The sequence below is a fragment of the Opisthorchis viverrini genome, assembly GCF_000715545.1.
Source record: "Opisthorchis viverrini unplaced genomic scaffold opera_v5_69, whole genome shotgun sequence".
NCBI classification, from domain to species: domain Eukaryota; kingdom Metazoa; phylum Platyhelminthes; class Trematoda; order Opisthorchiida; family Opisthorchiidae; genus Opisthorchis; species Opisthorchis viverrini.
This window is the reverse complement of record NW_008751725.1, coordinates 1,556,432-1,571,919: the sequence shown is the minus strand read 5'-3', so window position 1 is coordinate 1,571,919 and position 15,488 is coordinate 1,556,432. Positions and strand designations below refer to the sequence as shown.

Here is a 15,488-nt window from a genome sequence, read left to right as displayed (position 1 = left end):
AGACAGCTGTGAGCGTCACAGAGCCCCAAAACTACTTTTCATTTGTGGAAACCGCCACTCGAGATGCAACCTACTACGCACGATCATTGACATATGGTATTTTGTCGCAGGCGATTGGCCTACGTGCTACAATCCTTTTTGTGGTTTTTGTGGATTTTCAGGTTTTTAAAACCTACAGTTTGTCCAATTTCGGGTTAAACTTCCTCCGCAGGCTAAAAATAGGAATTGGTGGTAGCTTGGAAACGACCATAAGGTTGAAACTTTGTTCTGGTACTTAGTCGTATGACAAGCGCAAATGAAAGACTCATAAACGATCTTAAGGCATCCATTAACAAGGTGTAATCGCACAGGATGGGAGGCCTCTGACTACTGAGAACTAGCAGACACACGGGAGACACTTCACCCAGTAAAAGGAAATATTAAATTTATCACCACAGATTCCAAACGTTTGAGGACACAAAGACGCTTACACACGATGGAACAAGTTGGCTAACGGGGATTCTACTCACCCTGTTAGTTCCAAAACGATGGCTTTGCGGTCCTTAGCGCCGTGGTTCTGGTTGCCTCAAAAAGTAACGACGTACCGTATTCATTTGGGAGATCTTGCTTAGGAAGTAACCAGTATCCTGGCTCTCCCCGTTCTGACATGCAGCGTGACGGAACTCTATTTGTATGGCTTTCCTGAGTGGTCATTTGGGTTTTAAAGCGGTCTTTGGTCGCATCACCACTTTGAATTATACTTCAATAATGCATCTAAAGGTAACATATTTGGGGGCTGTGAGACAGCAGACATAGTGGGCCTGTCTTAACCCAGGGTGTCCAAGTCGTCAAAAGTTGTTTCTGCCATCGGGGTAAAAACGGCAGGTTTGGGGCGTGTCACAATGGAACGTCTATGTCCCGTTTGGCGGAAGGCGTCCTTGACTGAGGTGTGAGGGTGACATGTGTTAACGGTGTGCATCCCGATCGCCTTGCTGCTATGGAGCAGGAGCTGAAAACGACTCCTGCCCCTTATACAAACGATGTCATTTAAAACGGCAAAAGGTTTTTGTGTAAAACTGCTGGTTCCATATACGCCTGAACAAGCTGAAATTTTACGCATGGAGTAGGCCTCTCGTTTCCCATATGAGGTGTAAAGTCGGCTCCATGCCGACATTAGGAATATGTGGAGCTTGCTTTTACATACAGTGGATTAGGTTTTTCTTAGGAAGCACCCAGAACTGTTATTTTCAAGTCATCTCTTGGCATTCTGGACGTGTGGGGGGCGATGGAGTGAGGCGGGTAGTTCATTTCTGACAACCCGTGCAGCTTTCTAATGCGCACCACATTTCTCTCGCTGCTTGGCTGGGGCAAAATTCATATCATGTACCACAAAGGAAATAAATTATCAAATACTCACTCGGCCGAGTGAGTAAACGATTCTAGGGCTGACACTTTATGCCTTGAGTGGTGACTGCAATTTCAAAATCGCTGGCCACGAGCCGTCACATTTCAGTTGACTCCGTTCCACGTTTGAACAGGTAATTAACCGAACAGGTACCTAACCACTCTTCTGCCAAACGTCGGCTTACAGCGGGGTGTTTTTTACCCTGATGCCATCCGGCCTCGTCTCTGGTATGAGCTCTTCCGTATTCAATGAATTTTCGCTCAGATTGGTTAGCCTGGCTTTTCTGCTGCAATTTTGGCTTCCTTCTTGCACAAGTTCAAATCCGTATACGGAGTTCGGGTCGCCCTATATATTAGCAACTGGCCCCCATCCAACCTATTCCCCTGCATCTGATTTCCCTACAACAGTGCAACCAGTGAGTTTGCTTCATTTTCAGATTAAACTACATTTTTGAGACAAAACTTGCCATGTGCTCTAAATTTGAATTATCCCACCCCCATATCCACTTTTGCTCGTTGTGACTCCGGCCATTTACCTAACCACCCAAGGTCGCCAATGGCCAGCAATGGTTTTCAGTTTTAGTTCATGCCACCTGACTGTCTTTGAACTAGTTGAACCTCATGCCCATTGTTACCAACAAGTTGAGAAATAACCTATTAGTACTATATCATCGGGTATTCCACCTGTTTGTGACATTGTCCTCTTCTTGTGCAATCTGCACCCCCACAAATCCCTCAGCTAGTGCTTCGCCTAGGTTTTGTTGACCACAATTTATGAACTTCATGAGAGTTCTAGACAATGTTCTGATATTTAGGGTGCCATTCTACATGGGCGATACCGTCACTGAACGCAAAATTCTGTCACCGTGTCGTCACTATGCTTGAAATAGTTGGTTGTCGGCTCCTATGAGATTTTGTGTCCCAAAGAACGCAAGAAATGCAGAGCAGATGAAAAATTTTTGGGTCCAAGCATACTTTCGGATTATTACCATACTTCGATTTAAATTTTTCACTCCGAAAAATACGGGTTTGAAAAATGTTGCTTGCCCCCTTTGGTGCTTTGTTGATTTTGGTGAAATTTCACCATCCTGGTCTTCAATTCAGGAAATCCATAAAAGGGAAACGTTTTTGTTTTTATGTAGATGGTTTGGGCTTCTCTCGGTTTTCATTTATCCAAGAACACCACGAATCACAAGCGAAGTACAACTGTTCTTTCGTCTGATTTAATAAAAAAATGAGAATGGCGATGACCCTCTGACTGAATTCTTTAGCTGAGCTAACGAATACTTTAGTCCCCAGGATAACACCCAATCATCGCCCATATCAACTGGTCCAAAAGCTAGCCCCCTTACTTGCTTCCTCGGTAGCTAAGTCTTTATCTTTCAAAAATTATGCAATCACACTCGCCCTGCCACTGCACCTTCTGATCAGATGATGCTCAGTGAAAGCACAAGACACAACTCTTGCTCCTCTACCAGCGTCTGTATGCTGTTTGCTTGTTCGAATTGACTGAGCTGTCTTTACTGGCCTCGCTTTCCCCCGACCAAAAAATGGTTGCTAACGTTTTTATCCACCTTCCGTGGTTGTGGTGGCTCTCCACATCCAGTTTTCCCGGAAACTGTGAATGCAGATCTGCCGCATGCACGAGGGATGCAAACCTCGTGTGGTGGACGGGTACGCCCAACAGGGAGGGTCGCCCTGTTACGTTGCACCATGGTGCGTTCGTATAGCTGCCACCCTCCAGTTGCACGGGTGCATCACCCATCGCTGGTGGTTCTGAGTCTGGCCTTTAAATTCAGGAAGTCAAAAAGTACTGCTGAATTCTGTTTGTTGCTGGTGTTGGGTTCGCCTCGGTTGAGTTATGTACCTTGCAATCTCATAAACCAAAGATGAAAAAAACTGAACTCACATCTGTGAAGAGAAAAACAAAAAAAATAGAAGTTCACTTGGGAAAGCCCAAAGATATTCTGCAGGTGCCCATGACCAACATCGGCGAGCATAGCTGTATCTGCCTTCGTCAGAACAGATGCTACGCCGCACCAAAGCCCAGTTCGTCATCTAAAGAGAGGACACATCTGCTTGCCGCTCAGAGTGGTAGAAACTCGCTATGCACCATCTACAGGTTAGAGTTGATAGCAGTGCTCCGGGGGCTAGTGACCATTCTCCTTGCACACACTATCTCTACTGGTATAACCCAACTCATGTAATAAACACCAGATTAGTCACTTATCTTAGAAGTCTACTTTCACGAGCCCTTATGAATCTGGTTCCCATACAACACTTCTACGCGGTTTTACCGGCTTTTACTAGATCCCTTGTAATGTAATGTTGTGTGCTAGCAAACTCAACCACTGGTCGCTAGCCTGCTAAGTACAAATCTATTTCCTGCCCCATATAGTCACCTGTCATCACCCTAATTGCAGCAACGTCAAGTTTTCTTTCTGTATATATTAATCCATATTATCCCATTTTATATCCCCTCAAACCCGCTATGTTTTGCAAATCTCCTCCCATCCCCTCACCTTCTCAAGCTTTGGACTTCGGAGTTGCCCGTTTTGGACGACCTGGTTAGCTAATATCCACTCCATCTGGCCTATGGTCTACAACCCTGGGACCACCAAGAGGACCACATAAATCCTACAATCCCATATTGGCTTTGTTCCAGCTGGTTTCCTCGACCAGGCTGAAATGAATACCGCTGCCGGATGAACTGCACACCCCCAGCTGAATCATCTCAGATGTGACGTCCGTCACGGGGCTGTCCAAAAACTGAGGCCAAGGATGGCACGGCACTGCCATACTGAGTTTGATAGCACATGCGCAACTGTTCCATTCCTCCTCTCAACCAAGCCCTTTTTCCTACTGGTTCCATTGACTGCAAATGCGACAAACTTTATAAATGACACCAACTGCCTCCATGGCATTCATCCCAGCCTATTGGACTACTCGTTCGAATTCAACCACCTCTGTGTCCCCATCCAAACTAACCCCTACATCTGACTTCCCTACAACAGTGGAATCAGTGAGTCTGCTTGTTTTCAGATTGCACGATATTTTTGAGACCAAACTTGACATATTCTCCCAGTTCGAATTATCCAATCTCCCCCTCCACTTTTGCTCGTTGTGACTCCCAAGGTCACCCATGGCCGGCAATGGTTTTCAGTTTTATTTAATGTCAACCGACTGAGTCTTTGAGCTAGTCGGACTTCATGCCCGTTGTTCCCTACAAGTTGTGGAAGAAACCCGTTATTATTATTTCATCGAATACTTCTCACTGTTCATGACATTGTTCCCTTTCCGCGAAATCCCCACTACCCACAACCGCCCAGCCATGCCCCATTCTGCCTGTAAATGTATGATCATGCCAGACCCACAAGTTGGGAATAAATATTATTATTATTATTATTATTAGTCTCCTGCATCAGTAACTAAATGTGCTGAATAAGCCCCGACTGAAAGTCCACCACTAATTATTTGTTGCGTCCTCATACTGAATCCGCAAGACAAGCTGGTCCGTTGCTGATAGGTCAGCCAACGAAATAATCAACACCTTTAACTCGCTGTGTTCCCTTTTAGATCAAATTTTCCGTTGGGTACGGTTTCATTTGATGCATCCCGACACACAAAACACTACTATTCTCATCCTAATCCTTTCTCATTCCTCCTTGTTCCAAGCTGTGAACTTCGGCAATAGCTGCTGTAAACGCTGATTATGAGGCTGGTCCCCGGTTCATACATATGTTCTTCCAACTGAATCAAAATTAACCGTGACACTATATCAGCCTGGCTTATCTATCACTCTCCTCGACTAACCCACATGAATCCGCTACGGAAATCCACATTTCTTCTCCGATTTCCCCAACATTTACGTCTGCTTCTGGGCTCAGCAGAAACTGAATTATGTCAGTGCAGTGTTGGTAGGGCACTCCCGCAACTATTTCCCTTGTACCCTTGACATTCACTTCGCTTCTAATTAAGCCTAGAGCTGAAACTGAACAAATTTTTACCCAGCTCCAGTCGCCTCCAGGACAAGCTACTTTTGACCCACTGAACCTTTCGTTCGGATTTAACTGACAAGATTTCCGCTGTTGTATTTTGACCAGTGCACAAATTTAACTACATCATTGACAATTTTCGCTCGGCACTATGCGTTAGCACTATGTCTCTATCTAAAATACCCTTTACAATGACTTTCCCACAAAGATAACACCTGTGAATCTGCGTAGCCTCAATATGAAAGTGCTTTTGAGACAAAATTTACCACTTGCCTCCGCTTTGACTACTTCCATCCCCATTGCCGTTTTGCATTTGTGTCCCTGGCCATTTTGTCAACCGCCCAAGATCACTCATGGCCAACAACGATTTTCCAATGTTAGTGTAGGTCGATCGGTTTCACCGCTGGGCCAGTAGTGTCCAATACTGCAGTGTTCATGTTTTTTGGTTCCCACAAATACGGTGACCTTCCACATGATACACGTGTCTCGCACGTTGTCCTTATCTTCCGTTTTGATAATGCTCACGGCGTTCAAGCTGCAACGACCTGGTTAGGTCTCGATTGGCATGGTCCCGACAAGTCAGGAAATTAGTCTAATATTATTACATCGGGTGTGCCTATGTGGTTTTGCCTGCATATAGATGGGATGAATAATTCACATCTTACCAACATGACAACATGCACACACGGTTGTTAGGGTAGTTGGGACTGGTGAAGGAATTGTGGCAAAGCAAAGTCACTATAGAGCTATAACATCTCCGGGTCCATTCAGAGCCTTGCTTGGCTCGTTGCTCCACTCCATACGAGTCAGAAGACGACAATATCTAGGTTGCAGACCAGAAATAGGGAAGATAATCAAGACGGCCTGCAAGAATACTAGGACGTGAGTTTGCCTGCTGCTCGAAACAACAGGCGAAGAGGTGTTGCTGCCTGAGTCTAAAATGATGACAGTTATTCCGTTGGAGCAGTGTGCGCTGGTGATGTGTAATCGATGTAAAATGGTGGCTATATTTAAAAACGTGGGACATGCATCAGCTAAATGGTGTCCCACTTAGTTGATCAATCGTCCATGAAGCGGCGTTGAAAGAGCATAGGGGTGCGTGTAAGATTTATATAATATTCGTTAAATGGAACGAACCTGCGTGGTCAAATTGTGAGACCGGAGGGTTAGTTAACAGGCATTCGTGGAGGTAGGATTATAGTGCATCGCAATGTGCTTGCCATATCTGACTGCTGTTGACCGATGAGGAACTCAACTGGTTTATTGCAAACGACCGGATGCGTGTGAGGTCCTCACGTTATTGAATTTTGTTTCTATAGCTGCGGACCGTTTCTGAATTGATTGAATATTTGATTGGTCCGGATGCTTGTCTGCTATCCTTTTGAGATTTTGGTGGAGTCTTAGGGTCTCTGTGGGTTCCGTGCGTACTGGGGTTGCTTCCGGGAATCGACTTTCCTGATAGTCCTAGGGTGTAAAGGAGTTTAAGCGGCCATCAACTAAACCATCATAGACGTTTTCGCGAATGGCCCTCATTCAACAAAGTGATGAGAGAGCTGCAGAGGAGGACAAGTTACCGGATAGGGTCTAGGGTAATCGGTAGGACACCGATTGCTGATACGTATTGCTGTTTGAAAATACATGACGGACAGAACGAGGCGCTAACTAATCGTGGAGATTGTGTGCGTCTGAAGAAATTAGTGGCTTAGAGTATGAACGTGAAAAATGTGAAGTTCATGGTCGCTTCGCTTGCTTGGCCGATCAAGTGACCTCAGCATGAGGCGGTGACGGCCAGGTTGAAGGTTGCAGGCTTTTCAAGAAGAATTATGCCAGGACCGTTACCGCGTGCACTTTGTAAGTCTCTGTTACTTTAGACACGAGACAGCATTTTCAACTCTGCTAATAATAATATTCTGGATTCGTGAGAGGATTCCTCATGTGATATGCTAGAACCAGTTCAACCTTAAGCCAGTGGCACGTGCGTTCGTCAGATATTGCTCTTGTTTTAATTTTCGTGCCTCTCGTTGATATTATTGGTGTGTTCAATGGCGGGCCAATAATTCTAATTAGGAAGTAGAGGGAAGTAGGTCTGAACCAACGGCAGGTAATGGCGTGGGTCATCGGGAGGGGACATGCATTTAGAGAGTTGTAAATCGCGAAGTCTTCCGCACTGATAGAGCTATGGAGTGCAAAGAAAAGGTGAAGGTACAGAGTGAGTAGATGGATATTTGGAGATGGGTAGCGGCAGGATAAAATGATAAGGTGGGACAGGCATGGAGGAACCGTTAAGGCTTCATGTGATGATGCGTAATGGCGAGTCGGGGTTCATTGGCAGCTTAGAAGAGTTTACATTGTGGCATTTGTTATTCGGATGTGGGTTGAAGGACATCTGCCTAGGAAATGATACGGGGCAAGCCTCGCGGTTCGTAGTTAGATCATTATCATCAAAGACAGCTAGATCGTATGTGGAGTGTTTACATTAGTCATATGTGTATTCGGGTAGTTTAGACGGGATAGTGTGAATGGGGAAGGGCAACAGTATGTCAACATGAACTGTGACTTAAAGGAGGCACAAGCAACGCAAGGGCCTCAGGGTAAGCTGAACTAGCGAGCACCTTTAAACTTTCGTGCGGGTCTGAGATAAGGAAGCGTTTCTAGCTTTACATGGATACTCAAGGTCAAAAAAGAGTCGGTCTGCAAACACAAGTACGGGAGCTGACTATCCGTGTCCTATAATAAAGCCCGTAGCTGATGAGAGCACTCCTGTGCTTGACCGAGCTGCAGATTTTGGTTATTATGAAGATAACGGAGCCGTTGATTCTTCCAAGCTACTGAGTATCACCGTAGGGAAGTTAAGGCGAAAAGACGTTAGGATTAAGTGCACTAAACTATACCCTTACTCACTGGACTTTCAGTACGATTACATCTATGAGCTAACTTTTGGAGATGCATGAGATCCTTGAATCCTAGGTTCGAGTTTATACTACCGCATTTTATACGCCCCTCTCTATATCTGACTTCGCTGCGTCCAAGAATGTCCATGCTCACTGAATATGGGCGTCGAAGCATCAGCGTTCATTCGGTTACCTCGCTGCTGAGAAGGTAACCAGCTGAGCAAATAGAGAGTTTGTGTTTATTGAAGTAAGACGTATAAACACTTTTATCAAAGATATAAATGATATCAAGTAGAATCTAAGCTTTTCATCGCAGCTTCGCCGTCAAATGGAGGTGAATTACAGAGAACGAAAAAGAGTGACTACCGATGATGATTGTCCGTTCATGAGGTAAGCAAAAAATATTTCGCAAATGTTTTTTATTTTCGAGTGCGGACATGGTGATCGGTTACAAATACAAAGAGCAGTTTGTAGCCGTCAAATTCGGCCAACATCCGCAGTTAAATTTCACAACCAGCTATTCACCTAGGTAGATGGAGACCGAAGCGTAGAAGCCTAATTCCCAACACACGTGTTATAGATATTGTTTTTGAATCCCGAGATGACGAGAAATTGGTCCGATCTCTCAAGATGAGGATGCCTTCCAGGCCAGATGTTTATGCTGGTGTCATATGGTGTAAACCACAACGTGAGACCGCTCATATGACGGCCTTGGATACATCCACTCTTTAGCTCCTACCTCGTTTGCGTCCAATAATGAATCCAGATATAAAAACAATGTAGGCACTGTCGTCCATCGTCGACAAGAGGAATTACGATGCAATCGATAATTTGGCATATCAAACCTCATTAAATTTTGATGCTTCGATAATGTCACCGAAGGTATACACGGGGTGTAACTAATTATAATTTTTTCCTTTCAGAATCTCTGCCGAATGCAAGCGGTTTGGGGAAAACGTGAACTAGCAATGCAAGTTCATTATCATTTTCACGGAACGCGTCACCACACAAGTTCCTACACTTAACCAAGAGACCACGAGGCCATATCCGTCAGACCTATAAACAATAATCAACCTGGTCTGGGGGACCGTCACACCACGGAGGGGCCCGGTCTCTTCGTGAAGGTCGCATACTGGCAACGACATATGAGTAAACAGTAGTCGGTGACCTCGAAAGTTTGCTCACTTAGGGAAAATGCTATGAGAAAAAAGCTACCGAGGTGTGCATATGGACTGGACTTGCTCACCGCAAAATTGCAAATTCTCTAACCCTGAGGTTCTGGCGAACTTTAATTCCGTTCGCTTGTAGTGAGCAACACAATCGTCGCACAGATAAAAATTGATCCGTTGATTTCTCTCAAAAATGTAGGTGGGCGAAAGCAAATTTTGCGTGGCAGTATGGCAGTTCGCGCTACTTTCCAAATGGCTTAAATCTTTTTCAAACTACTCTTGTTTTACGGAGGTTGTTTGAGCCCACCTAACGGCACGCATTTAAATTTTGACTGCGTTGCTGACCGCTAGACGCATGCCCAAAATTTCTCACAAATTATGAAATGGATGATTTTTTATATAATATGGCCTTCCTTCTTGGTTGCTCTTGAAAATGTTTTGCAGGAGTACATAAGCGATGACCTCGTCGTCCGGGTGAACTCAAAGCAGAAGCCATTCGCGGTGTACTTACAAAAAAAGACCCCAATTATTCCAGTGGGCGTCCCGAAAGCGAGGGCTAGGACAAGGAATTCCCCTCAACTAGTAGGTCTGGTGGATTTAATACGACAGAAAACACACGCTGTAACGGTTCCTGACGAGGTTTGATATTAATCGGTATGACGAAGACTTGATTGTGACGTCCTACTATATGGGGCACAACCGCTCAATCAGGAAGTCCCTTTTTGGTAAGTTTTATTCAACCGACGCCTGACATGTGACGGATTAAGTAATGCTGTGCTCCACCGAAGTAAAAGATTTCGTACTCGCAGGCGAGCATCATGTTGTAGATGAATTGGCAAAGATGATAACCCATAAAGTTACCTACAGCTATGCCTTAAGGTGCCAACTTTCACTGATAAATGGGCCGACGCTTGCGTCTTTCTTAATTAGATGGGTGACAATCGGCTATTGCGAAGCTCCTTGGAAATTGCTGTGCACTGGTAGCGTGGTCTGAGGGTGGTCGTTTCGACATAACACCTTCTTCCCTCACGCAACGAATAGCTAAGTTCCGACGTTCCCCAGACGTCCAAACGTTGGTGATACACATGACAGGAACGTCTCGGATAGATTCATACGGAATATAACTAATTTATTGTGACTGTCGGCATGGATATCGAGCGACTGCTCATGTGTGCGGTCGTGAGAAGTGGTCATTTTGCGCATTTGTATATCCCTTTTCGCTCGTTTTAGTGCAATGAGCAGGCAATACTCCATTGGGATATTCATCACGGGTAAATTGACATCACGGATGCCGGCTGCTAAAACTGCGTTCTGCTACTTCTACGAAGGCAAGCAATTTGGAGGCAAGTAGGCTACATAACAATGCTGTTCCCTTTTTCAGACTACTTCTGACCGTAGTCTACTCATATCACACCGCATGGTATGCCTTGATATCACGGCCGATTGGGTAAATATGAACCAGATAACAAAAACATAGATTCACTATGATTTGAAAACCCTGCGAAGAACACACCCTGGTTTTGTTTCATATCTAGGTGCCCACTGGTTTTACAACATCACAAGTGGGCCATTCATGCGCAAAGCGTTGATATACTTTAGAAATTTGATGAATAACGCTATTGAGAATTCGTAATGTGTCGGAAAACGCAAGTGCGCCACGCCGACAGCTTAGAACATGCCTTTTTGATGGTTTCCGATACAGCAGGTGGCTCATGTGCGGCTCATTTTGCGGCGAAGAAATCGGGAGCGGAACAGCTATACATACAGTAGTTCTTGTTATTCCGCGGTGAAATCTTCACATATTCATTGATTAGGTAAGTTTCCTTATCATCAACCGTGGCTAGCCGGACGCAACATTCAGAGCGTGGTATTTGTCGGTTTATATTTTCCAAGCCACAGCCATTAACTGTGTAGGAAGCATGGGAAGCTTGAACAGTTGGTCGGCAATTCGACATTATTTGGGGACACACAAGGCAACAAGCTGCTGCTGCATTGACTTGGTAGGAGGGCTTGCCTGCTGCCATGATCCTGCAGGCTATACTAGTTGGAAGTGCATTCCACAAAGTTCAGTCATATTAGGAAAGCTAACTGATGACAACCATACCAAAAATAATAAATGGAAATTATTCTTATTGCATCATTTGGTATGTGTTCACCCCTGAAAGTAAATATTAATGGAATATGAACCATATGAAACATGCAATCCCGGATGCGTTGCTAGAAGTACCACTTACTTCAAACTGGTGCTCCGAATGAGCAGATTTGACGGCACATATCCCCATACTCTACGAGTCTTTGTTGAGGCGACATTTTGGGTGCAGTTTCAAAGACACCCGAGGGCATTGTATAGTAGAAATCAAGTATTGACAAGAAACTAAGGTTGATAAGAATGCCTTGTATAAACCTTTTTTTCATTTTCAAGTACTTGAGTCTGAAACTGTGTCACTGGCTCTTGACATCGCCCTTTCCACTAGGAACCAGGAACATGTTCATAGTTTGTGCAACGAAGTGTTTTAATGGATGGGATAGAAATGGGGTGATGCGATAATAAGAAAATGTCAATGAATAGAAGGCAGGATTGGGGGGACATTTGAGTTTACGCGGTTGAGTTCAGGGAGATTGGGCGGGAGAAAATTTCGAGCGTTTGTGCGATACACCGGCCACCAAATTTCTCCATGCGTTGCATTACAAAGTGATAGGAGGATACGTTCAAGTAGGGCTCTAGGCTACGACGGGTCTAGGAGGAGAGAGAACGCTTATCTCTACGGGAATCCTCGGCATCAGACGTTTTCCATGCCTTACACCAAGCTTCCCAAGAAGTCTACGCTCTACTCAGCACCCTCAAGCAGGCACAAGCGTCGGACGTCACGGCGTATAGGTCTAGTGGCTGTTTTCACGGAAGCCGTTCGCACGATTCTAACTGAGCTAGCCTCACATGAATTGACAGTGCCTAATGGCCACTTTTCTCTTTGTACCCCATCACTAACCACCAACACTACATCACCTTCTTTCAGGTTACGAGTCTTCAGTAACCACTTCTGTCTGACTTGTAAGGTGGGTAGGTATTCCTTCACCCACCTTTTCCAGAATACATCAGCTAGATAGTTCACACGTTTCCATTTTCTAGTGAACTTTTCAAAATAGCTGCAGTGGGAGGGTATCCCTGTATTCTCCTCTAATAGTAATAACATGTTCGGTGACAGGGCTAACTTGTCCCTGACATCCGACCTGGGCGCAACTATCGGTCGATTGTTCAGTAATCTCTCCACCTCCGACATAAAGGTTAGAAGAGTCTCATCAGGGATGACTTGTTCTGAGGCAGTGGCAGTGAGGACACGTCTCGCAGAACGTATCCTTCCTTCCCACATACCTCCACGATGGCTTGGCGAAGGCGGTTGAAAGTGCCATTGAATTTCTTGTTTCAACAAACGATCGTTGATTTGCTGTTGATCCCACGATTTCAAGTGTTCGCGCAGTTCGCCGATAGCTCCGACAAATTTCGAACCGTTATCAATTAACATTTCCTCAGGTTTTCCACGACGAGCAATGAAACGCATCAACGACATGATGAACAAATCAGTGGACATGGAATGTACTATTTCAATGTGTACGGCTCTAGTTTGGAGGCATGTAAAGAGACTACCGTACCTTTTCTCCATAGATCTGCCACGCTTGGTCAGCATGGGGCCGAAATAGTCGATACCGACATAGGAGAAACAACGCCATCCTCTCTTGACCCTCGCTAAGGGTAATGGAGCCATGAGTTGTTGCTCAGCAGTGGCCAAACGGCGACGACATGCTAAACACCTCCCCATTACCCGTTTCACCGTAGTATGGCCATGTATAGGCCAGAATGCTTGTCTTGTGCTGGCTAGAACTTCCAAAGTGCCACAATGGCCTTGAATTTTGTGATAGTGCATGATCACTGTATGCTGACTGGGTAGAATAGGCGGATGCTTCAATGCGGGGTAGTCGCAATATTTGAGCCGAACACCAACGCACAGTACGTCGTTCAGTAGGATTGGAGAGAGTTTGGATAATGATGATTTTGCGTGCACCACACCAGCTTCCTAATCTGAGCTATTTCCACCGCGTAGCACTCTGACTGCACGATACGCAATATTGAATACTTCGCTATCCTGAGCTCTTGAACTGTAAGATATCCTGTGGATACAGTAGTAGGTGATGACTTCAACCTTGCCTCAAGATACTTTAAAAACCGCAACCACCAAGCTACAGCCTTCGTAAGTTTAAACCAATCCGAGTAGCGATTGAACAACACGCCGATCTCAGCCTTTGAGCATATAGCATTAACACACTTAGATGCACGTTTATATTCTATGCCTTCGGGGACTCCCGATACAGTTGGCAGGGATATTGGTAGATCATTACTAGTGTGCAGCCAATCTGGCCCATCAAGCCACCGACCCAGGGAAGCCTTATCCCGAATACCTCGAGATGCCACATCTGCGGGATTATATGAAGATTTAGCGTGCCTCCACTGCTCTGTGCTGGAATACTCATGTATGATTGCCAAGCAATTTGCCAAAAACGTCGTGAATCTGGAAGATCGATCGTTAATGTAGTGAAAAACAATCTGGGAATCCGTCCAAAAATAACATTTGAATGAAATGTCCTTCAGACTCTTAGTAATGGTACGGAATATCTTTACCGCAAGCACGGTCGCTGTTAACTCCAGCCGAGGGATCGACACTGTCTTAAGAGAGGACACTCTCGACTTACTGAAAATCAATCGACAACATGGTCGATTAAGCCCCACACAGAACCTAACGTAAGTAGCAACCCCATATCCGACCTCTGAGGCATCGCTGAACAGGTGCAGCTCTGCTTCACCTCGATAGCTAATGTCCACCGAGAACATACACCTGTATTGTCTGATTTTAATGAGCGAGGTGACAAAGTCAACCCAATCTGTCCATTCTTTTGCACATGACTGGTCGATAGGAGTGTCCCATCCAAGGCCGGTTCGACAGGGCCTTTGTAGCAATTGCTTAGGTGGTAAGCAAAGCGGTGCCATGATACCAAGTGGGTCAAAAAAGGAACACACAGATGACAATATGCCGCGTCTCGTGTGCGGTCCTCTCGGTATATTATATTGGAAACAGAATTCGTCTCGTAAAGTATCCCATTGTATACCAAGGTTTGGGTGCATCACCGGGTTGCAACCCGACAACGTTACCAGTGACTCAGCAAGCTCGGCACTGAACAAGTGCTCTATAGCCACGGGTGCGTTAGTTGCCCATCTTCTGAGATGGAAGCCTGCTTTGAGAAGCATTTCAGTCAGCTGAGTGGATATCATTCTGGCGGCATCAATGGATGGGACGTAAAACAAACAGTCGCCTACGTAGAAATTATTACGAATCGCCTCGGAGACTATAAGAGCATATTCATTTCCAAATAGCTCCACAGTTTGCTGCAGAGCAAAGTTGGCGCAGAATGGCGAAGATTTCGCTCCAAACACGTGCGCGTTCATTTGGAACTCCACCGGCTCCAATGAAATATCGCTACCCGGCCACCACAGGAACGGAAGGGCGCCTCTATCGTTTTCCGGAACGCGAACTTGCATAAACATCTCTTCTATGTCAGCCGAAAGTGCTACGCGCTCCTTGCGGAAACGCAAGAGCACTGCCATCTAGTCGGCTGTCCAATCTGGACCTTGATAGAGGTAGTCATTTAGAGATTTCTTGTTGAATTGCGTTGCACAATCAAACCCCACCCTCAACATCCCAGGCTTCTTCGGATTGACGACAGAGTGATGGAGTAGATACCACCGAGGACGGAACTCGTGACTCAATTGATGTGCCGGCACTAGCGAAGCGTATCCCATCTTAAAGTTGCGTTCTATTACAGCGCTATACTGCTGGAAGTATGTCACATCCTTCAAGAAACGCCTTTTTTCAAACTCTGCAGTCGCATGGTTGCCATCCGCAGGTTGGAACCGGCACAATCGATATCGTCTTTCCATGGCAATGGGATAACGAACTGACTATCAATCCCACGAACCTTCGTTTGTACGAACTCCAGAACGC

General features: G+C 45.4%; 1 protein-coding gene across 1 annotated transcript in view; it reads left to right on the top strand.

The window, feature by feature from the left end:
- Positions 1–14,090: 14,090 nt before the first annotated feature.
- Positions 14,091–15,488, top strand: part of T265_04305 (hypothetical protein) — a gene marked incomplete at both ends in the record, with an annotated part of 36,840 nt that continues 35,442 nt past the window's right edge. The window contains one exon of the mRNA XM_009169004.1: positions 14,091–14,230. Coding sequence (XP_009167268.1) covers positions 14,091–14,230 — 140 coding nt within the window. The remainder of the gene's footprint in view (positions 14,231–15,488) is intronic.